Source organism: Myotis daubentonii, chromosome 10, assembly GCF_963259705.1.
Source record: "Myotis daubentonii chromosome 10, mMyoDau2.1, whole genome shotgun sequence".
Lineage (NCBI taxonomy): Eukaryota > Metazoa > Chordata > Mammalia > Chiroptera > Vespertilionidae > Myotis > Myotis daubentonii.
Window position 1 is genome coordinate 38,696,538 of NC_081849.1, and position 26,112 is coordinate 38,722,649.

The 26,112-nt window shown below is 42.9% G+C and overlaps 1 protein-coding gene across 1 annotated transcript in view; it reads right to left on the reverse strand.

The window, feature by feature from the left end:
- Nucleotides 1-7,814: 7,814 nt before the first annotated feature.
- ZNF398 (zinc finger protein 398) overlaps nt 7,815-26,112 on the reverse strand; it is a 35,304-nt gene continuing 17,006 nt past the window's right edge. Inside the window, exons 5-6 of the mRNA XM_059712117.1 lie at nt 17,294-17,407; nt 7,815-15,768 (exon numbers count right to left, since the gene is read on the reverse strand). Of these exons, the coding sequence (XP_059568100.1) occupies nt 14,615-15,768; nt 17,294-17,407 (1,268 nt within the window). The 3' untranslated portion in view covers nt 7,815-14,614. The remainder of the gene's footprint in view (nt 15,769-17,293; nt 17,408-26,112) is intronic.

Sequence of the window (26,112 nt, forward strand, 5' to 3'; positions counted from 1 at the left end):
TGGCGGCGCGCCCCGCCCCGCCCAGCCCGCGCGCCAGCCAATGGCTTCCGAGTCCCTGCCGGCCTGAGGGACCGACGGGCCGCGGCCACCCCGAAGCGGCCCCTGGGCGGCTACGCTCCTCAGCGCCCTTCAGTCTGGGGTGGCCTGCGCTAACGTCCCAAACAGTGCAGGGCACTGGTTTCTGCTAACTCTGCACATGTACTGGGCATCCCAAGGGAAATGGTGAATGACCCTTGGGGGAATTTTGCAAGAATAACTGTGTCTCCAGCCTCTTCCTTTGGCCTTTCTCCCTTCCCTCTCTCCTTTGCAGGCGTCACCTCCCCACTCTCCCTCTTCCCAATCCAAATTTACCGGACCAGTTCCAGGCCTTTGCACTGGTGTGGATGATGGAGAAGTGGTCGGGCTAATGTGTCAGAGGAGGGCTGAACTCTTCCTACCAGGAAAGGTGCACTGCGTGTTAATAGCAGCCTCTTCCAAAATCTTTAAATGCAGGTCAAAGTTACTTTGATCAACCGAAGGACTTATATGCAAGCATATAGGCCTAACCAATGGACACAGACAACAGGGGGGTGAGGGCATGAGCGGGGTGCTAGGGGATAACGTGGGGATAGGGACACATATGTAATATCTTAATCAATAAAAAATATATTAAAAAAATGCAGGTCAAAGTTACTTTGACACTTCAGGCCAAGGAAGAAGAGGAACCAAGGCGAGGCCAGGGTAGGCGAATGGAGAAGATAGGCGGAAGGGAGAAAATTCATTAATTCCTTCCACAAATATTGCCAGGTGCTGCTTAGACAGAGGTTGGACTTTGAGGTTGGATACACCTGAGTTTAAATTCCAAAATCACCAATCACTAGCTTTGACTGTTAACAAGTTATTTAACTTCTGAGCTTCACTTTGTCTCTTCATACAGTGGGGCCTTGACTTACGAGTGTCCCGACTAACGAGTTTTTCGAGATACGAGCTGCCTCTCGCCGATTTTTTGCTTTGAGTTGCGAGCTAAAATTCGGGTTAGGAGCCAGCTTCAGATACCCCACCGCTAGTTGGCGCAGCTAACGTCACAGTGAACGCCACAACATCAGCCCAGCATCACGTGTCTCACTCGTTCACTTTTTGATTTGACATACGAGTAATTTGAGTTACGAGCTCCGTCACGGAACTAATTAAACTCATAAGTCAAGGCCCCACTGTATATAAATACATGAAAAACTAATGCCAACTCACCAACTGTAGAATCAAATGAGATGAGAACAGGGCGTAGCACACAGTAGCTTCGGAAGCCCGCGGATCCGCAAGTGCATGGGTGATACTTTGTGTTTAAGTCAGATTATTATGGGGAAAAATTTGATAAGAAGGTAAAATTATAAAGAAATTAGACTATTAAAAGGTACTCATTTAAATCAGGCTGAAAAAAGAGTGCCATGGTCATCTTTAATGTGGTTTCTTGTTCAAATTAAAATCTTAATTCGTATCTGGAATCTAAAATCTGTAGTAAGAAATGAAACTCCGCTGCCGAATCCGCCTCTGGTGCAGAAAGATTCAAAGGTGGCAGGAGAGGGCAGAGCTATAAGCTCTCCCACAATGAGATTACTTAATGTTTTGTTTAAAAATTACCAGAGAACATCCTATGATAACCAAATTTTGGCTAAGATAACCTTGGGTGATAGCTACTATTTTGGAAAGCGAAATAGGAAAAAATTTAAAATATGTCTTTTTCTATTAAGCATGACTTTGGGAAAAAATACACCATCTGAGTCATTTGCTGAAACTTCCCCCAAAGCAGGATGTGGGGGAAGAGAAGAAGGGAGCACATGGCGATCCAATATGGATGCCCCCTTCCCAAGTATTCTAATTTAAAGTCTCCTTCTCGTAATTGAAAAGTTTTACAAAATTTAGAAATGCGTCTGGGATTTCTGTGAAAAATAGATAATTAAAAAATCTAAGTAGCCCTTTGTTAATTAAAAAAGCCAGCTATGCCATTCTAATAGAGGAAGGGGCTAGTGTCGCTTCCTGCCTGTAGCAAAATCTTAAAAAAAGAATGTGGTCAATTTACGTCTGAAAAGACCAGGTAGGCCAAAACCTGCTTTGCAAGGCTCAAATGTGGTTTTCCAGCGCTGCTAGAAACTAAAAAGTAAAGTTTACTAAATCAAATGATAAAACTTGTTCAATAATCTAAATTTGCCTCATGAAAAACCTAGAGGACAGAATTGAATATATTGATTGTGTCTTGTATTTTTGAAGTTTATTCTTAAGAATATAAGGTGTTATTTATCTAAAGAAATGTTAAATATTTGACTTGCCAGATCTAAAAGCTTTTGGAATAAATTGGGAGAAATTATAGTTGTGGTAGTAAGTAAATGTCTAAAGTATAGAAATTTAATTTTTAAGAAAATCTTGTGTTTTCTCTGAAAAATTAGAAATTCAAAATATGTTCCTCATTAGTCTAATTAAAAAAGCGGATTCATTCTGTGATCCCAACCGAAATTTTTAATACTAAAACCAGTCTAAATTTAGTAATTGATATTTTAAGATAACTATAAAAGGTATATAATCTTTAAATCATATATATTTTACTTATATCTTAAATGTTATAAAAGGTTTGGCCTCTAAGAAGGGCTAAACAAGTTTTGTTTAATATCTCTGAAAATACAGCAGTGGAATTTTAAGATGTAATTTAAAAGACAAAAGCTCCTCGCCACCTGCATTTTAAATTAGGCTGGAGGTGGGCGGCATTTGTGTCTTGTGAATCAGACGTAAAAGTTTACTAAATTTACTAACTTTGCTTTTTCAATAAAAAACCTACTTAAATTACTTATTAAATTAACTTTTAAAAATATAATCAAAGTTTCCTATAATTTAAGTTATATGAGAAGCCAATATCTTTGTAAACAATTGAATCCTAGTAAAGTCTTCTAAAAAAGTTACTGAAGGCTTCCCATGATCGCTCTGTATATGCAAATAAGCTGAAAGGGAATGCTGTTTAAAAATATTATTCTAAATTTAATAGAAAGAGAAATTTAAATTTTTGAAACCTCTTCCACTAATATTTATAGGATAATCTAAATATTATTATTAAAATACCAAATCTGAAAATAAATACAGTCACCATGAATGAATAAGGACTTGAAATACATGGCCTTGCTGCACTATCAGTTAACATCCAGGAAATGACCTTCTAGGTTGCTGGGTGTAAAGACAAAGACAAAGATGCTTCTTAGTTGAAATTTTTAAGCTGGACTGAAAGTTACGTTAGAAGTAAATAAAGAGGTTTCCTTCAAACATCTTAAGAACTGCAGTTAATTTTATTAGGTCTAATGTGAAAAGGTAAATAAGTTGTTTTTGCACCCCTTAATATAGCTAGTGTAAAATTACTCAAAAGACTGATTATAGAAATTTAATTAGTATCATTTATTGCCTATAACCTAGGTCCTAGGACAAGTAAAGTTAAAAAAATAATAAAGATAAATGTTATTCAGATTAATTTAAATTGGCTAATTGAAATATTCAAGAAATTTAATTGTACTAGATAGGAAACTGTTCCTGAAGTATTAACTATAGTTTTTTATTGATGGTTCATCTTATATTAAAGTTGCTTAACATGCAATAAATCCAGAGCAGTCATATTTCTATACAAGAAATTGAAATTAAAAGTTATCATGACTGCATTGTAAAATCTCTAAAAGCCTCCTAATATTTAAATCAAAAAAGGGGGGATAGTGGAATAATGCCCTGTAAGTAAAAGCCTTAATTACATCAAAAAAATTTTTACTTGAAAATTAATTTTAATTTGTAATGCTAATAGCAAGACACACATGGTGTCAAAACACACATGGTGTCAAAATAAGCCAAAGGAAAATCATTTGGGCAAAAAAATGAAAAAGATCCCAAGTCTAATTTATAAAAATGATTCCTTTATTAACCTTTGGTGGAGAATATGTTTGTATATTTTCAGAAAACTCCTCCAAGCCCATGTGGATTCCTGCAACAAGGAATTCCAGAGAGGAAGTGACCAGACTTCTCCAGCCACAGAATGGCAGTGGCCCCATGAGAACAACAGAAGAGAAACAGTCCAGAAATGAAGATGGTGAAGACGCCTTGCCATGCTAGCAGTCAGCAGCTGTGCATCGCTGCAGGTTGCCCAGGACCAAACCAGAGAGGGTCGGACCTGCATTGCCACCATTTGTCCACCATCCAGAACTGAAGTATCATTGCTGACATGTATACGTAAGAAACTGTTGGGGGGGGGGGGAGGGGGAAGAAAAGAAACTGTTGGACATTGAAATTGGGACTCTAAGAACTGTTGGCTCAAAAAGAAACTTACTGCAAACGATTCCTTTAATACCTGGCAGCAATTTGAAGGGACATGATAGAACTCTGCCCTTTCCATTGAATTTAAAAATCTTAAAACATACATTCTCTTTTTTTTTGTTTAATATATTTTATTGATTTTTCACAGAGAGGAAAGGAGAGGGATAGAGAGTAAGAAACATCGATGAGAGAGAAACATTGATCAACTGCCTCCTGCACACCTCCTACAGGGGATGTGCCCGCAACCAAGGTACATGCCCTTGGCCGGAATCGAACCTGGGACCCTTCAGTGCGCAGGCCGACGCTCTATCCACTGAGCCAAACCGGTTAGGGCAAAACATACATTCTTGTTAAATTTAAAAAATCAAAAAGGGCTAGATGCTGGACCCAATTCCAGCATGTCATAATTTCAAGAGTTTCATCAAAAGGTTGATGAAACTTGGGGACTCAACAGGGTTGAGTCACACATGTAGTCACCTATTGGGAATGGCTAAAGGCATTTCCCCAAACCTGAATGGTAAACTGATTGTGGCTGCCAGACAGTTAAAGGGCATCTTAATCTACATGTTATTGCCTCCTACTGACCAAACACCTGAACAGCTGTAGGCTAATTCCCCCAAACTGACAATGCTCTGCACTCTTTGAAACCTTACCCTTTGAAGTGTATTATCTCCACCTTGCCTTAGGACAAATTGTGTTAATAAAAGCAAGGGTCCTAGACAAGGAGGGAGTCTTCAGTTCCTTTAGCTAAAGGCCCTCTGACCCCCAATGCCTTTCAAAATTATATCTCGTCTCTGGACTCTTTATTAGTCTCTGGATTCCTGTCATCTACGCACAGCCTTCTCCAGATTCCTGAACCCTTCTTGATGCTGGGACAAGAACCCCGGCAGTAAATGCACAAGCTTCATTGTACTAGCATTGGTTTACAACCACTCCATCTAGCAACTGCAGACCACAAAAACCAGAAGTGGATCTAGCAGGAGGTAGTGAATGATGGGATTAGGTGTGCTTCCCAGAAAGCAGACCAGAGAGACATGAGGAGGGGGTTATTGTAGCAGCACAGGCCATGGGCCCTCTCCTGGATGCTCAGTGACCCGTGGGCAGAGAGAAGCAAGGGCAGGAGAGGTCCTGAGCTGGAAGAGGTGTCTGTCATTAGGCTTGTTTGTATAAATTACTGGGTCAGTTAGGAGGCAGCTAGCTAACTTATGGAGGAGCAGAATGAGCAACGGGATAAAGTGGATTAAAGATTCAAATATCACTGTTAATAAACATTTCTCGCAAGGGAAGGACCCAGGCTGGCCTCTCACTCTCAGGTGGGAACTGACTGCTTTTCATCTCCTTACCTAGGAATTCTATAGCTACTGCTCTGGACAGGGCGTTTGATGCTGAACTACAGGATGTAGGGGAGGCCAAAGGAGAGGGAATTCATAAATACCAGAACATGTATGTGTCATGAGGGTTCATTTTACATATCAACTTGAGTGGGCCAAGGAATGCCCAGATAGCTGATAAAACATTTCTGGGTGTGTCAGTGAGAGTGTTTCCAGAAAACATTGCATTTGAATCAGTAGTCTGAGCAAAAATCACCCTCACCAATATGGATGGACATTGTCCGTCCACTGAGGGCCTGGATAGAACAAAAAGGCAGAGGAAGGCTAACTCGCTTTCCTTGAGCTGGAACATGGATCCTTCCTGCCTTGGACAGCAGTGCTCCTGGTCCGTGAACCTTTGGACTCAGAATAAATTATCCCACCGGCTCTCCTGGGTCTCCAGCTTGTAGATGTCAGGTTGAGGGACTTCTTGGCCTCCATAACTGCAGGAACTAATTCATATATTAAATCTCTTAGATCTCTTTATAGCCTTTTGGTTCTGTTTCTCTGGAGAACTCTACCATTCCCTGTGCACTTCAAGTCCTTCAACAACTATATACAAGCTTTATTTGAAGAAAACCTCTAGATTAACCCTCAGCTGAATCAAGAGGGTGACAGATTTGCACTTCTATCTTAGTGTCTCCCGTGCCTAATTTCACAAGTTGGTTTAAGGACTACAATGTAATCAATGGGGCAGAGAAAAGAAAATGGCAGCCAGAGGTCTTCAAGCTTCCTTGGCCCATTGGCATGTCCGTGATTATAACACCTGTCTTCACTCTAGGACACTGTCCCTTATGCCAACCTCCAAGGAAGGGTAACTCCTTAGGTTTCAAAGTCACTGACATCCTAAGTGTGACTACAAATCAGAGGCAGGCTTTGTGGAGAGGAAGGGCACTGGGGGCCAGGTGGTAAAGTTCCTAGACTTAGAAGAGACACCAAGTGTTAATGTGGGGATCACGGTCAAATATTTTGTATCATAGTTTTAAGATCAATTGCTCTTGCTAATGAATTTTCAACATCCTTGCCTTTTTTAGATCCACCTTTTGCCACCATTTAATTCAAACTTAAGTGCCAAATACACACACATTTTCACTCCCTCTCTTCCTAACTTCTGAACATTTCTGCTTTATACCTATGTAAAGTTCAGGGAAAATATGACCTTTTCCCTCTTCAGTTTATTCTCAGCCTACTTCAAAGAGGCATTTCATCATCTTCCTTACAAGTCTTGGCACAGAAGACAGTGAAGTTCATTGACTTCTCCTCAGTTCTTAATAGCTCTGTGGTACTTTTCTCATTTTAATAAATGTGTAATCACTTGGGTGACTGAGTTCCCTACTCAACAGTTCTAATGCAACCAGCACCTACAGCTAAAAACCCTTTCTGCAGAAGACATGGTTTATGCTGGAAATAACCGCAGTATGTTCTCTTGAATCTTCTCAGTGGGCAACCCTTCAACTTTTAAGTGTGGATTTGCTTTCTAAAAATAGTCAAATATATTTCCAAATAAAACCTAATGTTCATGCAGAACAATACTGTTGTTTTTTTCTAAAAGCAACAAATAAGGTATTAAAACCATGTATTATTGTTAAATCCAAGCTGGTAGTGATGTCACCAAGGTCTCTTTTTGTTCTTCAGCAAACTGCTCTGGCAAGGAGGTGCTGGCCTCACCACCATAGAGGTTAGAAAGGTGCAGGCCGGGGACCATCTGTGCTCATCCGGTATGCTGCCAGTGTTCGATGTACCCACTCTCTGGACAGTGCCAACAGTGGGCATAGCCCAAGTGAATGCTGCTTCTCCCACAGCCTCTAGAGCTGCTGACCTAACTACTGAGATGTGTCAGGACTTTCTCAACAACCATTCCCATTGCCTTATTTCCTTCTGAGCCCTGCCTCTAGAACCAAATTATGACTTCCCCACTGTGGATTCAAAGGCCCTTTATTAATCTCCAGTGCACAGCTCCCTGCTCAAGAAAAGCAGGCTAACTGATCATTTCCAGTCTAATGATTCACGTTTTGACTCCACCATCTTCTAAACTCGCAGGCACATTAGAATCACTTGGGGGAACCTTAAAAACAAACAAACACCCAGGCCTCATCTCAGACAAACGAAATCACGCCGGGCGGGCCCTGGCGTACAGAGTTTTAAGCTCCCCAGGTTAGTATAATGTCCAGCCAAGAACCAGCTAACAGTCTTCTTGCTGTTCCTCAGGTCCTTGACTCAGCCCCACAAGATCACCCTGAGGGTCATTCTAAATGATCACTTACTGGTTAAAAATAAACTATGATTTCATTGTTCTTGCGCATTGTTTTTATCCTGCTTACTCATGAGCTTAGCTTGTCGATACCGGTTTTCTTGTATAATTTTTACTAACTATAAATTCAAAGCCAAGAACTGGCTTGATGTGCACAGCTTTGGGTACATCCCTGGTTGTGAATTCTGCTTGTTTAACCCAATCTCTCCAGTGACATGCCTGCCTCCCTGATTTGTTACAATTCCTCGTATACGTACAGCTGGTGATCTTGCATAAGTTGCTGGTAAAAGTCAACACATTATGGGATATAGGTCAACCTGGTATTTTCTCCATCCCACTTTGTTTTCAATCTCTGCCCACACGTACTTCCCTTTCCCCACTGCTTCCCAACTGGCAACCTCAGGCAGCTTCTCCCCACCAGCCAGCACAGGCAAACTGGAAGTGAAGAAGCAACCACTGTCCAATCTTGAATGAGGAGCACCGACATCCAGAGACTGTTTACCTGGTCAGCAAGTAATTCTTCTGCATCTACTGTAGCAACACTTGCTTCTCAGGCCTTTAATATGTTTTAAAGCACTTTTTAAGACCACCCCTCATTTGAGCCTCACAACACCAATGTAAAGTTAGTAAAATGTGCATTATTCTCATATTACACATGACAAATCAAAGCAAGATTAAAACTCTGGCCTCCTGACTTCATTTCCAGGACCATTCTCACTAAAATAATCCATGTTCTTATAAAAGCATTAAGAACGTTATACACTCCCTAGCTGGTTTTACTCAGTGGGTAGAGCATCAGCGTGCGGACTGAAGGGTCCCGGATTCGATTCAGTCAAGGGCACGTGTTCTGGTTGTGAGCTCAATCCCCAGTAGGGGGTGTGCAGGAGGCAGCCAATAAATGATTCTCTCTCATCATTGATATTTCTGTCTCTCCCTCTTTCTTCCTCTCTGAATGCTATACACAAGATATTTTACATTACACAGAATTTACAGGGTAAAATAACCACTGAATAACCCCAACACCCTAGAAAAACCATTCTTAATTTTGGTGTGTTTTCCTAGCCTTAAAAAATGCAGTCAACTGCATACTGTGTATTTAAAACAAAAGTTTACAGTTTTGCTAACATCTTGTCAGTTTGTGTGGCTTTGGAGTAATTATAATAAAGATACTAGTAGAATGAAGCTGTTCGGTAATGATGCCGAACTCATCAAGGTGCTTATTCTGTTGGGTGGAAGCAATCACTTAGTATGGCAGAATCTGGAGAGAAACCAGATAAGGAAAGGACCAGGAAGTGAAATCTTGAAGTCTATGATTTTAGAGGTGGATGTGACCTTACATTACCATTTTGTTCAATGTGCACATTAGAATTAAGAAAATGAGATCTCCACAAATTAAGTGGCTTGCTCCGTACCAGGAAGGTAGAGAATCTTAAGACCAGAATCCCGTTTTTAACCCCTGCTCAGGTGGTCTTCCCACTGTACAATTATTCATGGAGTAGCCACATCCCTAACAGCATGTGGCCTCCATTCTTGGGTGGCTGAATTTTTAGACCAGTTTCAAGATTTCACAGCAAATACTGGCTTTGCTAATAAACAGAAACAAAGCCATGTTGCCCACTGAGGTTTTATCAACTCTTTTATTTGAAATGTCACCTGGCAATTTTCAGAGCATTGCAGCACACTGCTCTTCGGCTTCCTTGATTAGACTGTACCTTTCCGCATTTAGTGGATGGTCTTAGGACTGAAATAATTTTTTTTTATATATTTTATTTTTTTTACAGAGAGGAAGGGAAAGGGATAGAGAGTTGGAATCATCGACGAGAGAGAAACACCGATCAGCTGCCTCCTGCACCGCCCCCCCCCCCCACTGGGAATGTGCCCGAAACCAAGGTACATGCCCTCGACCGGAATCGAACCCGGGACCCCCCAGCCCCCAGGCCGATGCTCCATCCACCAAGCCAAACCGGCCAGGGCTGAAATAATTTTTTGTTTTGAAGAGGCAATTTGGCCAAGTTGATGAAAGTCATTGTATGTGTGTGTGTGTTTACACACACCTAGAACAACCATTGTTAATTATATATATATATATATATATGCTCAGAGTTACACACACTTTAAAAAAAAATTGGAGCAGGACCAGAAAGGGAGGACTACAACCCTACAAAGTGACAAATTACTCCTTTTGCAAGTTATTTAAACAGCATCTCTCGGGTCCTTTATGAGAGACAATAACAACCTCTAGTCTCTGACAGTGCTCATGAAGCAGAAGTCTTTTAAGAGACCCTCATGCAGGTAAAGCGGACGCTCTCCTCTCCTGGTAGTACTGGACATGCCATACTATGCCACTGTTTGCCCATTCCCAAGTCACAGATCCTGGTGCAAGGACCACAAGATCGTCCCTCCTGACTACAGCTGACGGAACCAAGATGAGCACGTAACCGACGGGCAGCCAATCCAAGGGTTGGCTGTAAACTCCTGTGGCCTGATATAGAAAGGACAAGGCCAGACCCCACCCCTTAGAATCTGAACTAAGAAAAACCAAGGGAACCAGAGAGCCACATGGTATTATGGCACACAGGAACTTGTGGGAGCCAGAAGTACAGAAAAGATGGAGTAACAGAACAGGCTGCATGAAAGCAAAAAGATGAGACATTAAGAACCATGTACTTAAAAAAAAAAAAAAATCCCATGATTCCGTAGAGCAGCCTTGGTTCTTGACACCACTTCAGGCTCAGCTGGCTGTGTGGCCCTCTCTGGTTGGTCCTGCACACCTCTTGAGGGCTGCCATTCTGACACCTTCTACATGTCAGGCTTCGTGCTCAGCACTTTCACAGGTATCCCCTAACCTAACACCTCAGAGACAGAGGTATCCTTCTCCCTATTTTACAGATAAGGAAACTAGGCCCATGATGGTTAAATAATGCATGTTCAGTATGTTACTTTTGCTGATACCAGGACTTGAATCTAGGTCTGAGTCCATGCTCTAAACCATGAAGCTGTACTAACCCACGTGATGTGGCCTCAAATTAAGGCCTTGCACACTGCCCGCTCCCACTCCCTCCCATCCCCGACCTGACCTAACTTGACTACCTTTTGCTTGTAAGAGCTTGACACTTCCTAGTCAAAGAATGTCCTCCGTGGACAAGCTGTTTGCTTTGTAGAGTGAAGGGAACAGGATCAAAGCTATCAAGCACACAGATAAAACATGTATCTGAAGATAAGAGTCCCTGGTCTATGAGAGCCTTGTGGAAAGACTTGCTTTTATTCATTGCTACTGAGCAGCCCTTGGGCGCTAGCTGTTGAGGAAGGGATGGGGTGCTTTCCTGCCCTTCCTCAAGAGAAATCCGAGCAGAAATTTGGGTTCTGCCTTAGCCAGATTTCTCAGTGGTTAGAATGTTGGCTCGTGAACTGAAAGGTTGTGGGTTCGATTCTGGTCAGGGGCATCATTAGAAAAAAAAATTTGGGTTCTCCATATCATTTAGAATGAACAGATAAAGGAACGTGGGTCCTTTATACCAACAAGGCTTCTGCAGACAGACAGTGAGCATATGTTATGCCCCAGTAGGGCATAGGGTCTGGTCCTGGTTGAGATAGGCTGGGATACTCAATCTCTCAAAAATGCTCCAAAGAGCAGCCCAGCAGCCCTTCAGTGGGAACTCTGTGGACTGTTCCTGATGAGGGAAGTTATATAAAACACTGCTCTAGCAAGAGCCCCGCTATGGTGCCAGCATCGAATATCCAGGAGAAAGGAGCAGTCATCAGCTTTCACTTTCTAGATAAACTTCCATTTATTTCCACATCTGTGGCTGAACCATAGGTTCGTCTTATGGTGACAATGAAAAAACCTAGTAAGCAGACTGAATCTGGTTACAGTCAACACCTGGATCCACTCCGGTGAGATGGTGCCCATTTATGTGATAGTACAGATCTCTTAGTCCAGAGGGCAGCCTAATGAGCATGTTTCTGGCTTTCCTATCAAATCTGCTCATGACACCCAATCCGCGGGTACTTCTTTAACTGTTGAGTTAAATGCCTGGTTTCACTCAGGAGCCCTGGCTGGACCAAGCTTCTCCATACACTGAAATCTTTTCCACTGATCCATTTTACTTACCCATTCTTGAATTTTACGCAAATTCTCCAATTTGGAGATGGCCTGGAGTTCTACCTGGTGGAGGGAGAGGAGACCAGAATGCACCATAGTCGAACATCTAGTGTGTACCAGGGCCAAAGATTAGGAAAACCCCTACCTCCATCTTTCTGCAGCATTTTAACCCACAGGTCTCTTTTGTTAGTAAACTCCATGTCATCAGTAAATCATTGAGTAAAAAAGAATTTTCCATATTACCTAGTCCAACATCATACCTAGAATTCCTTCTCCAGCATCCTGTGGTTAAATGCTTAAATCTGTTCAGAAAAGGGAACATACCACCTAAAGGTAATACTTTTAATTCTTCTCCCTTATCTTTAAGATCAGGGTGGAAACCAGAGCTGGACCTCACACTCATGTTCCTAGTGGGTCAACCTGTGAAACTAGAATTCCCAGAACCCCAAAATTTTCTCAGAGTACAAGTCTAGATCCTAGTTAGAAAGCTCCCACTATGCCAGCATTCTGTTCCTCATGTCCTGGTTTGTTCTATACCCCTGGGTTTCTTCATTACTTCATATGATTCCTGGTACTGTGACTATCACAGAGTAGATGCTATCACTGTGATTATCTGAAGAGCAGCATGTTCAGACAGAGCCTTCCTAGAGGCAAAGCTGGCTGGGGTAAAGACGCTTTTTCCTGGTGTGGTTATGCACAACCAGGCAGGGTAAAGGCTGTGCTAGGTGATAAGGAAAAAATGAGTCCTTCCCTTACTATTTCATCAATAAAGTGTCCTAATTACTCGCAGACCTTGTTTCCAGGCAGCTCAGGAAGATCAGGGGAAACAAAAGAGTGCGGATATACACAGCTTTTCTGCCTAAGACTTAAGGGTTTTCTGTATTCTCTGCCTTCCACCTCAGGCTCCAAGCAGGAGTAAAATAACAAATCAAATTGATTTCAGTCAAGTTTCAGCAGGAATGTCTCTGCTTTGATTTTGCTTCTTATTTGGCTTTGCCTGGATAGAAGCCAGAGACAGAGAGAGGATTTTGGCAGAAGAAGCAATGTATCACAAGATCTAAAAAAAAATTTTCTTAGAAGCTCACTTTTTTTCTTTCACCAGCCTCACTTCACAGATGAAAATATGAGATTTGTAAAGGAAAAGAAGGGACGTACGCACAATTGCAAAGCCACTTAGGAGCAGCACAAGGCTCAGATGCTCCCAGGGGAATGAATGACCCCGACAAAAGGACCCATGGTAGTCAAGGTCCCTAAAAGCAAAATCAGCAGGAAGAGGCTATCCCTGTCTGCATCTGGTGCTTAGCTCTCAGTGATCTATGAAGTCCCTCAATCTGTCCACTGCCAACTTGGGAATGGCCAGATGGGTGAATATTTTCTAACGGCTCAAGAAAGTTGCATTATCACACCAGCACCTCACTGCTGAGACAAAAGCTGGGTGTGCCAGTGCACCCAGCTTTTCTGAAACTCCATAATGCTTCTGGAAGTGCTGTGATTTTTTTTGCTGAGGACTGTCAAGAATATCAGACACTAGAAATTGAAAAGCCATCTTATTGGCTTATAGATAACAAGAACTGGAAGTAAGTACTTCTAAGAAACATGGTTCAGGCATAAAGGTTAGGCTGTCATCATTTCTCTGAGATTTCTAGCTTTTACAGCTGGGGCTGAGAACACTGTTCCAAACTTTTTAAACCAGGACCTCGGTAGAGGTTTCTGGCAGTTTAAATGCCAGTGAGAGGCTTAATGCTGCAAATCAAGTGGTGAAAGTTAAGCACTGTTCTCAAGAAGTTTTTAGTCAGATTTCTTGCTCACCCAATATGTAACAAAATGTATTTAAAAAGAATTAGTCTAGGAAGGCCGTATTGCACTATCATTTGGGAAGAGACAGTCCATCAGCACGAGTGGGCTTTAGCTAGCATTGGAAGGAGCAGGAATATGGACTGAGGCTGGAGTACTTTCTTCTAACAACTGTCTTATCATCAGGGGACTAATGAAAGGCTCTGCCTCAGATGGGCTTCAAGCTCTGGAGGTTCTTCCCATGTAACTGTTTCTACCCAGAGCTGCAATCATGCTCAATCTATTACCCTGTGATGAATTACCAAAGGCCAAATCATGTTTTCCTCTCTCTCTGCAATTTCTGCTTAGGTCTCATTTTTTGAAAAGATGGGGATGCTGGGCTCTTCTGTGTTTCAAAATGTGTTATTCTTGGCCAAGCCAGGGTGGCTCAATGGCTGAGTATCGACCTATGAACCAGGAGCTCACGGTTCAATTCCTGGTCAGGGCACATGCCTGGGTTGCGGGTTCCATCCCCAGTGAGAGCCATGCAGGAGGCAGCCAATCAATGATTCTCTCTCATCACTGAAGTTTCTCTCTCTCTCTCTTCCTCTCTGAAATAAAAAAATATGTTAAAAAAAGTGGTATACTTGTAATGCTGTGAAGTTCCCAAACTCAAGCATGTCTCTAGTCAAGTGTATAGGACCCCAAATGCATCAACATAGCAATCAATAGTGATTACTTCAGGAGTGGAGGGGCTCATGCCCCTTTCTCTTGTCCTGGGTGAGCATGGATAACCGGGAGGGAGGTTCACAAAACTCCCCCTCCACTACCCTCCCCATACCACTGATTGGCTTCTAGACCTTCAGTGTTAACGCCTAGGCCAGAGGTTTCGAGCCCCGTTAGGAGAGGACCTGGGGGGTCAGGCGGCTGTCCAGATGGGTCACTCTCACCCCCACAGCCTCCGTTGTGGCCTGAACGTAAGTGGTCCTTAAGCGTCTGTTTGTAGCGGAAGCTCCTGCCGCAATAGGCACAGGGGTAGGGCCGCTCGCCCGTGTGGATGCGCTGGTGCTTCATGAGGTGGTGCTTGCGGATGAAGCTCTTTCCACATTGCGTGCAGCTGAAGGGCCGCTCGCCCGTGTGCAGCCGCCGGTGGTTCAGCAGGTGCTCCTTGCGCATAAAGCTCTTACTGCAGTCAGTGCACGGGTAAGGACGCTCGCCTGTGTGGATCATCTGGTGGCGGATCAGGGCCGAGTGGCCATTGAAGTCAATGCCACACTGGGGGCAGGAGAAAGGCCGCTCCTGTGCATGCCCGCGCTGGTGGAGCAGGAGGCTGATTTTCAGGCTAAAGCTCCGGCCACACTGCGTGCAGCGGAAGGGCCTCTCGCTGGCGTGAGCTCGCCGGTGGTTGGTGAGGCGGGCCTGGTCTGCAAAGCGCTTGGGGCAATCAGGACAGGGGAAAGGGCGCTCAGTGCTGCTATGGACCCGGAGGTGATAGGTGAGTCTTGACGGGTGAGTGAAAGTCCTGGCGCAGTGCGGGCAGGTGGGGGGCGTCTCACTGGCATGGGTCTGGGGGTTGCTGCCAAGCTCGGCTTGCTGAGAAAAGTGCTTGGGACACTGGGCACAGGATAAGGGGTGCTCACCAGTGTGGCTACACTGGTGGGTCAGCAACATGTCTTGGCTGAGGCTCTTGCCACAGTGGTGGCATGAGAACATCTGCTCTCCAGCAGGGGGCGGCAGGGGATAGCTACCCAACTGTGTGAACGTCACTTGTCCCTCAGAGGCTTCTGCCAGGTCAGTGGCTGGATGTACAAAAGGTGTCATGGATGCAGGTTGCTGGCCTTTGAAAGCCACATCTGAAAAAGTATCCTTTGCTGCTGCTGGTGGTGAAGAGAAGGTGACTGGAACCTCGGGGCACAAGGAGGCTCCGGCAAGGCCTTCGGCTTTGATGACAAGCTGTTCATCTGAAAGAAAGGACTCAGAGTCACACCCATCAAAAGTCTCACAGCAACTGAGTGTTCCTCCCCCGCTCTCACAGGCTGCTCTGAGTTCTCAGCTGGCTCCGATAAGAAGCTCAGTGTAGGGCTGAGATGATCATCAAGCCATCCATGATGTCAGTGGCAAATCATCAGAGAATTTACTACTGAACATCTTCAATGCTCCCTGTTTGGAAAGGAACAACCTTGGCATCAATCTTCCCAGCATTACTTTCATTATGTTCCTCCTCTGCTCACAAACTTTGCAAGAGTCTCTGTTGCCTATTGTGACAGGCCTAAACTCATATTAGGAGTATTAATTTACTCCCATTCCTCTGTATTCTGCCAGATAAATCCTTCACGATTGCTAGCTCTCTCTTTCCTGTCCCTGAAAATGAAGTACACATTTCTGCTTCACATCTCTGCTTACTCTGTCCTTCCTTTTGTAGAATGCATCCACCCTCTTCCAATTGTACCCAGCACTTCACACCAACCATCCAGGGCCCAGTTCTGGCTTCACCTCCTTCTTTAGGCCTTCTCTAAAAATGTAAACTAAAACCAATGCATATTCTTCAAACTTCTCATTTCTTGTATATAAGTCACCCATCCCACTCACCCCTGACACTTAACAACAGGCAGGCCTAGTATTGATGTGAGTCCCCAATATAAATATCTTGAAGAACAGAAACTGTCTTATTTCCTAGATTCTGAAAGAACATAGGGCATAGAGGCTATTAAAAATCAGGTTGCATTAAGTTATGTAAACAATCAGGTACCTTCTGATCTTGAGATTCTCTTCTGTAATTCAGATAGCAAAATAAAGATGGTGCTACCTACCTTAAAAGGAAGATGATTTGTTTTGTTTCCCTTCATCATTTCTCCTGAGGGCCAGCTCTTTATCCATAGTCCCATTTGTGCTTCCCCAATATTTCTGTCTCCACTGCTTGTCCTGCTCCCCTCCCCCCTTTTTGTTCTATTCTTTCTCCATGATCTTTAAATGTTCTTCTGTTTTTTCCCATCCTCATATTTTTGGTCCATCTGTATGCACTGATTTTCTTCCTCTGACAATTCTAATTTGTCTTTACACTTGAGTGTGTTTTCTTGCCCGGCTGGCGTGGCTCAGTGGTTGAGCGTTGACCTATGAAACAGGAGGCCACGGTTTGAGTCCTGGTTGGGGCCCGGGGAAGTGAGCTCAATCCCCAGTGTAGGGTGTGCAGAAGGCAGCCAATCAATGATTCTCTCTTATCACTGATGTTTCTATCACTCTCTACCTCTCCTTTCCTCTCTGAAATCAATAAAAATATTTTTTTTAAAAAAGAGTGTGTTTTCTCGCTTTAAATGTATCTTAATTTGATTTGTTTCATTTCTAACTTACTTGAGTATGTCTTTTTTTCCCCCTTTTCCCATTCTTCTCTCACCTCCTTGCCTCCACAACCCATTTCACTGCTGTGTCTTCAGTCAGTCCTGGCAAAGCTGGACTTGGGCATGAAGGTCTCTTCAATGCATTACTCACCAGCATAGGTACCCTTGTATATGTCACTCTGCTTGGACTCCTGTGGGGGCCCAACCTGGGGCTCTTCCTCTTGTTTAATCCAAGACAGAATATCTGATGTTGAAATGACAGGCTCTATTTGTGGGGGGAAAAGAGAATGGCCTTCAGGGACTTGAATCAGAAAGTGAAAATAATCATGTTGGTTTGTTGACTACTACACATTTTGCCCAAATTTAACTCTAACAACAAAATGGAGTCAGCCTTTAAAAAATGTTTACAATACTTAGAGAACTAGTTCAAAATGAAGCCAAATTTATTTTTACATGATGTACTCAGCTTGATTCACTATTTTCAGTGAGACCATTTCAAAACAAGTACATTTTTATTTTGTAGATAACACCCATAAATAATCTAAAATCGCCCAAGCCAGTATGGCTCAAAGGATAGAGTGTCGGCCTGCAGACTGAAGGGTTCGATTTTGGTCAAGAGCATATGCCTGGGTTGCAGGCTCAATCCCCAACAGGGGGCATGCAGGAGGCAGCCGATCAATGATTTTCTCTCATCATTGATGTTTCTCTCTCTCCCTTCCTCTCTGAAATCAATAAAAATACATTTTCCAAAAAGAAAAAAAGAAAAAGAAATAATCTAAAATCAATAGTACCTTACATTTCATTAGCACAATTACTTTAAAAGTATTTCCATTTTTGCCTTAACCGGTTTGGCTCAGTGGATAGAGCGTCGGCCTGCGGACTGAAAGGTCCCAGGTTCAATTCCAGTCAAGGGCATGTACCTTAGTTGCAGGCACATCCCCAGTAGGGGGTGTGCAGGAGGCAGCTAGTTGATGTTTCTTTCTCATCGATGTTTCTAACTCTCTATCCCTTTCCCTTCCTCTCTGTAAAAAATCAATAAAATATATTTAAAAAAAAATATTTCCATTTTTTGTTTCATAGCTTTTTTATGAAATAAGGAATATTCTCTCCATTTAAGTAGAGGGCCCACAGAAGTTAAATAGATAATAAGTATTTATGGTAAGTACCTTATGTTCAATGGTTTACTTTAAAATACAGCAGAAAAAAACACAAAGAAACAAGAATGACCAACAATTTTTTTCTTAAATGTTAATTAAAAAACAAATATACTTCCAGAATTACAAAGTTAGGTTAAGTTTAAATACAGACCTGACTCCTCAGAAACATATTTTTCAGGTTCCCAATTCTAGGCTCTCTCTAAGACATCATATTACCTTTGCCTATTAAATTACACAGGTCTTTGTTTCCTGAATGCTGGGATGGGGGAAAATAGTGTTTATAAGTCCCTCAGACCTTGGAGGTTCTTTCAGAAAGAAAAGCCTCCAGAAGCTTATAACATGCCTCATCTGGTCAGCAAGAAACAGCTATGCTTGCTATTCCAGGTGAGGCCTATATAACCTTTTTTGGACTAAAACAACAAGCTGGCAAGCTGACAAGGTCCAGAGAGTAAATTCATGCTCTCTATATTACTAGTATTTCTCAGAAAAGCCTTATAGGCAGGTTATGGCTTTATCCTTAGTAAATGAGAACGCACTGGTTTTCCCAATGCCTTTGAGTCAGAGACCACTGAAATCTAAAGGTATACCCCAAGCAGAAATAAGAGCTTGAACAAAACTAAGGCCCCAAAGGTAGTCAGGTTACACAGAGACTGGACACAGGTGTTAGCACATGTGGCAGTTTGCCTTTCCAACATCCCATTTTGAGCTACAAGGTTGAAATGTATTAAACATGCTCTGACCTTAACTTTTCTTTTTCTTTCAGGTTTGATATACACACATATAAAGAAAGAAGCAGAAGGGGAAAGGCTAAGCATAAGGAAAAGGATGTTTTAACAGACATCCATAGATGAACTTTCTCTTCATCAACGATACGAGACTTTTAGAATGTTTAATTGCTGCCCTGACCAGTGTGGCTCAGTTGGTTGGGTGTCCAATTTGATTCTCAGTCAGGGCACATGCCTGAGTTGTGGGCTCAATCCCTGGCAGGGGGTATACAGGAGGCAGCCGATCAATGTTGATGTTTTGCTCTCACAGTGATGTTTCTCTCTCTCTCCAAAAATCAATAAAAAGCCTTTAAAAAATGCTTAATTGCTTCTCTGCATCAATTTTCTGAGTAACAAGTTAGTGCTCTCAAAACCTCAAAGTAATTCAAGTGGCTCTGACATTTCTTTTTATCATTACAAACTCATAGAATGTTATATATTTGATGAGCTCCAATCCACTGTAGTCATTATTCTTTTTAATGCTCAAATGGTCCTTACTTTGGCCAGCAGGAGACCCCTCAGATCTGCTCTGTCATTTCACATCATCAAACATCTGTGGGGTTTTTTCCATTTCTGATATGACAAACTATCTCAGGTTCACTTTGGACATTCCAAGCACACAATCAATGGAATTTAGAGACCACACTCTGGATGGTAAGGATGCTAACTGCTAATAGGTTGTCACTGCTTCTAGATCTTTTCAATGGATGGAGCTATAAAAGACATACCTTTTAGAAAAAGGAAAGTGTCATGAGTTTATATTCATATTTAAGATTATAAGATTTTAATTAAATCCTTTGATTTAATACTTGTATCTTTTCTTTCTCACCCTGAAAAGTTTTGGTTCCTAATGACATTAACATGATCTTAAAAAATTTAAGTAAAATATTTACAAAATCAAAACTGTAGCCCTGGCCAGGCGGCTCAGTTGGTTGGAGAACTGTTTTGTACACCAAAAAGGTTATGGGTTTGATTCCCAGTCAGGGCATATACATAGGTTGCAGGTTCAGTCCCTGGTCGGGGTGCATATGGGAGGCAACTGATCGATGTTTCTCTCTCACATTGATGTTTCTCTCTCTCTCTCAAATCAACAAAACATATTCTCGAGTGAGGATTAAAAACAACAACAATAATAATAATAACAAAACCCTATAAAACAGTACATTCAGAGAGGTCTAGTTTCCACTTCTAGTCTCTCTCTCCCTGAATAGATAGCTGTTCTTACTGGTTTTGTTCTAATCTTCCATTGTTTCTTTGTGAAAATATAAGCAAGTATGTATACATCTTGATATTTTCCCCCCTTTATGTGGCATACTAGACAAACTGCTGTACCTTGGTTTTTTTACTTGACAGTATATTCTGGACATGTCCACAGCAGCTTACAGAGATCTTTCTCATTCCTTCTCATAGCTTTTCTGTGTAGCTGTACCACTGTTTATTCAAGAATTTCCTATTGATGGGCATTTGGATTCTCTCCAACCTTTGGGTACAATATTAGTCAGCGGCCGACCATAAAAGCTATGCAGAACTGAAAAAAACTAAGCCAGTTTTCTAGAAGTATAAGTTGTTAATACAGTTCATTGGCTGTGTATGTCTTCATTAAACTTGGGAAATCCCAGAAAGCTAACCATTCTTTTTGAATAATGATGCTAAAAGTTTCTCTGGTCACTTAAGTAGATCAGTATAAGTAAGTTAATATTTACTGGATTAAATAATTAGGTTTTAACCCTACAGTGCATAGAATACAGTTATATCAACTACAGTGTGGTGAGAGTGGTGGGAGTATATAACCTGAGGACTTTTATAAATAAAAGATCAGGAGAACTTAGATACTAAGATACAGGCCTGATACAGATACCTGTGTGGTGACAGTATGGCAACTGCTGGCCAGGTCACCACAATGGCACTCAAAGCACATTCCTCACAGGCCTCAGGAATCCCAACAGTGGACACTTAAAGACATACAAAAGGAACGCGGAATCATTAGTTTATGCCAACAACAGGCTGTGGAGAAAGCAAGAGAATCCAGAAAAAACTGAATACTGACCAGGTAAGAGGAAGGTGATAAATGCTGAGGTTTTAAGGTTTGAGAGGTAGTCAAGAATAGAAAGTCTGATCACAAGAAAATATAAGACTGTAATGTCTACACTTGTTGACTATTATTTTAACTATGAGGAAATCTGATTTTGTGTTGTGTGTATGTTTTAAACAGGTAAGGGCCATGCTGTCTGAATGGAGCTGAAACCTTGAGGTTCTGGGATGTATACTAAGATATAAACTGAGTTAAAACTGGTACTGAGATCTGACTCCTTAAGGCTTAAAGCTTAAGCAGACAAAAAAATATTTGATACATGCAAATACCATGGGTAAATATAAAAATTAATATTTTGAAACTTTCTGTGAAACAGGTGTGGAGCTGTAATAGGTGAATGTGTTCAGTATTTGTGTAATAATTCAAAATCTTTAAGTTTTATCATTTCCAGGATGATTCTTGTTCTCAAATAGGATAAACTAAAATAAAAGGATTATATTGGGATGTGCCTTAATCACTGATTTTACTTATGAAAAGATGGTCTTGCTGGACCAGAGTGAAGAGGGAGAAACATGGGATAATGGTGATACACCTAAAACAAAGATGATCAAAGTCTCCCAGCTCAAGTCAGATGGAAAGACACATACAAACTGAAAGTGAAGGGATAGAAAAAGACATTTCATGAAAATGGATACACAAAAAAAGCTGAGGTAGCAATACTTACAACAGATAAAATAGACTTTAAAACAAAGGCTATATAACAAGAGACAAAGAAGGATCCACTTCGGGATATTTATCCAAAGAAACCTAAAACCCTAAATCGAAACACATCTTACTTACAATAGGCAAGATATGGAAGCAACCTAAGTGTCCGTCAATAGATGAGTGGATGGAGAGGTGGTGCATGTACACAATGGGATACTACCCAGCCATAAAGAAGATGAAATGCTGCCACCTGCAACACCCTGGATGAACCCAGATAGTATTATGCTGAGTGAAATGAGTCAGACAGAGGAAGACAACTGCCAGATGACTTCACTTATATGTGGAACATAAAGAACAAAATGAACAAACAAGCACAACAGAAACTGACCCATAGATAGAGAATATTTTGATGGTTGCCAGATGGGAGGGGGGTTGGAGGAATGGTGGAAAAAGTGAAGGGATTAAGAAGTAGAAATTGGTAGTTACAGAATAGTTACAGGGATGTACAGTACAACACAAGGTATATAGTCAATAATCTATAATAATAAAAGGGTGATATGCTAATTAGACCAGACGTCCTTCTGGGGGAAGCCGGTGCCTGCGGGCAGCCAGAGGAAAGCCAGCCCGGGTCCCGGGTGCCTGCCAGCAGCTGGAGGGAAGCAAGCCCAGGTCCCCGGTGCCAGAGGGAAGTTGGTCCTGGCAGTCAGGGGAAGGAAGGCCTATCCTTGCACGAATTTCGTGCATCGGGCCTCTAGTACTATAATAATTATGTATCAGATGCTTACTAGATTTATCAGGGTGATCACTTAGTAAGTTATATAATGTCTAATCACTGGCTTGTACACCTGAAACTAATAATATTGTATGTCAACTGTAATTGAAAATTAAAAATAATTTAAAGTAAAATAAACCCACCCAAACCGGGCCATTTCTTAAAAAAAAAAGAAGTCTCCTCAGAACCACAAGATTTAGAAATAAATATATTTTACTTTTGGGTCATTCTTGGCTGGATAATGACTTTTAGTAATTATCCCATCTGACCCTCTTGTTTTTCCAAAAGAATTTTAAAAACCTGGAGTTCAGTTTTAAAATGATCAGTAACCACCCTGGCCGAATGGCTCAGTTGATTGGAGCATGCACCAAAAGGTTGCAGGTTCAATTCCCAGTTGGGGCACATGCCTAGATTGTGGGTTTGATCCCCAGTCAGGGTGTGTACGGGAGGCAACGTGATCGATGTTTCTCTCTCACATCAATGTTTCTCTCTCTAAAAAAATAAGTAAAGAGTACATATGTTCAGGTGAGGATTAAAACAAAACAAAACCTAACAGTGACCAAATAATGGCCACATACACACAGCTGGTCTGCAGTTTAGTCCTAGTAATAGAATTAAAGAAGAATTTCAGAAAATTTCAACTTTTCATTTTTTTGTATTCTCCCATTCTCTAATTGCATGTAATTTTATCTCTAAGACTAGGGGCCCGGTGCACAAAATTCGTGCACTGGGTGGGGGGAGTGTCCCTCAGCCCAGCCTGCCCCTCTCACATACTGGGAGCCCTCAGGCGTTGACCCCCATCACCCTCCAATCGCAGGATCGGCCCCTTGCCCAGGCCTGACGCCTCTGACAGAGGCGTCAGGCCTGGGCAGGGGACCCTCGTTTTCCCCCATCACTGGTTCTGCCCCCAGCCCAGGCCTGATGCCTCTGGCCCAGGCATCAGGCCTGGGCAGGGGACCCCCAGACCCCTCCGATTGCTGGCTCTGCCCCTTGCCCAGGCCTGATGCCTCAGCCAGAGGCGTAGACCCACATCACCCTCTGATCGCCTGATCGGCCCCTTGCCCAGGCCTGACGCCTCCGCCAGAGGTGTCAGGCTTGGACAGGGGACCCCCATCTCCCCCTGATCACTGGCTCTGGCCCCCGCCCAGGCCTGAGGCCTCTGGCCCAGGAATCATGCCTGGGCAGGGGACCCCCATCTCCCTCTGATCGCTTGCTCCACCCCCCGCCCAAGCCTGACGCCTCTGACCCAGTCTTCAAGCCTGGGCAAGGGGACCATCATATCCCCCCAATCCCCGGCTCAGCCCCCCGCCCAGACCTGATGCCTCAGCCTGAGGAGTTGACCCTCATCACCCTCCGATCACCAATCACCAGATCGGCCCCTTGACCAGGCCTGAGGCCTCCGGCAGAGGTGTCAGGCCTGGGCAGGGGACCCCCAGCTCCCCGCGGTTGCAGGCTCCGCCCCTGCCCAGGCCTAACGCCTCTGGCTGAGGCGTCCGGCTCGGGCAGCGGGGACCTGCAGCTGCAGTGGCCCCGCGATCGTGGGCTCCACTTTAGGCCCAGGCAAGGGACCTCTAGCTCCCGGGACTGCCAGCTTTGACCGTGTCCAGCTCCCATCGCTGGCTCCACCCCTACTTCCTGCTATCACTGGCCAGGGCAGCAAAGGCGCCTGATTCTCCGATCCTGGCTGGGGGGCAGGGCAAAGGTGGCCCCAGGGCCGCCTTTGCCCTGCCCCCCAGCTCTTAGCTCCCCCCTGGGTTTCCGATCACTGTCAGTGGCAGGGGGCTTCTTCCTGCTTTCCCTTTCGCCTCCCTGCATTGTGCCTACATATGCAAATTAACCGCCATCTTGTTGGCAGTTAACTGCCAATCTTAGTTGGCAGTTAACTGCCAATCATAGTTGGCAGTTAATTTGCATATAGCCCTGATTAGCCAATGAAAAGGGTATCGTCGTACGCCAATTACCATTTTTCTCTTTTATTAGTGTAGATACTAGGAATCAAAGACTATTCCATGAAAGGATATAATAATTTATCTTTCCCTTCATTGGATTTAGACAATGGTGATTGAGAATATAAAATTAATTCCATTCTACACTATATTTTTATTTAATCACAATGTACTTCTGAAAGCTCCATGGAATACAATAATAAATTATGGGTTTAATTTTATAAGAATTATGGGAACAAGATGATTGCTTCTTGGCCTTTTGGCCAAGATCAGGTGTAGAACAAGATGAAAAAGGATTTAAGTAGTTAAAGTTAAGTGAAAGTTAAGTGGAGAATAATCTATCAAAAAGATATTTTATTAGTTCTGTCACTGAAGTGGTCTAGAATTACTATCCTCCACCTAATATATTTTTTTAATATATTTTTTAATTGATTTTTTACAGAGAGGAAAGGAGAGAGATAGAGAGTCAGGAACATCGATGAGAGAGAAACATTGATCAGCTGCCTCCTGCACATCTCCTACTGGGGATGTGCCCGCAACCTAGATACATGCCCTTGACCGGAATCGAACCCGGGACCTTTCAGTCCGCAGGCCGACGCTCTATTCACTGAGCCAAACCGGTTTCGGCATATCCTCCACCTAATATTCATGTGAAATGATCTGTTATGCACCTTAAGGACCAGACGGTTTAATTCTATTCTCCACTGAAAGGAACCAGGGTGTTTTTAATGTGTAAGGAGAGCAGAAATCTACATAGGACTCTGTTAGAAAGGCCTGCTTGCAAGGTTGGCCCCTGGCTGGAAAACAGTTGCCTATACTGATGTAAAACTTTCCCTAAATGTTAAGAGTGCCTCAGGGGGCCTACTATGTATATGTGGTTTATGCTGAACACCCGCTTTCCTCCCGGAAATCTGGAATTTTGGTATGTGTTCGGCAGAGGGTGCTTACATGCCCAGCTCCCATGAAAACATTGGGTGCTGAGTCTCTAATCGGTTTCTCTGGGAGACAACACTCTGCAAGTGTCACAACCCCATGCTGGAGAAATTGAGTGAGTCCTCTATAGAGCAGAGGCCTCTGGAAGCTCCAGTTTCCTCCAGACTTTGCCTTGTGTCTTTTATTTTTGCTGGTTTCTTTTCTGTCCTTTTGCTGCAATAAATCTTAGCCCTGAGCATGACTATATGCTGAGTCCTGTATGTGAGTTACCGAACCTGAAGGTGGTCTTGGGACCCCAAACACAGCCTGGAACTTTTTAAAAATATATATATTTATTGATATCAGAGAGGAAGAGAGAGGGAGAGAGAAATAGTAACATCAATGATGAGAGAGAATCATTGATAGGCTGCCTCCTGCACAACCCACACTGGGGATCAAGCCCGTAACCCAGGCATGTGCCCTGCCTGTGAATCAAACCGTGACCATCTCGTGCATAGGTCAATGCTCAACCATTGAGCCATGCCAGCCAGGATCTATTTTTAAAAACAAACAAACAAACAAACAAACAAGTACTGTCTTGACTGGTTTGGCTCAGTAGTTAGAGAGTCGGCCCACTGACTGAAGGGTCTCAGGTTTGATTCCGGTAAAGGGCACATACCTT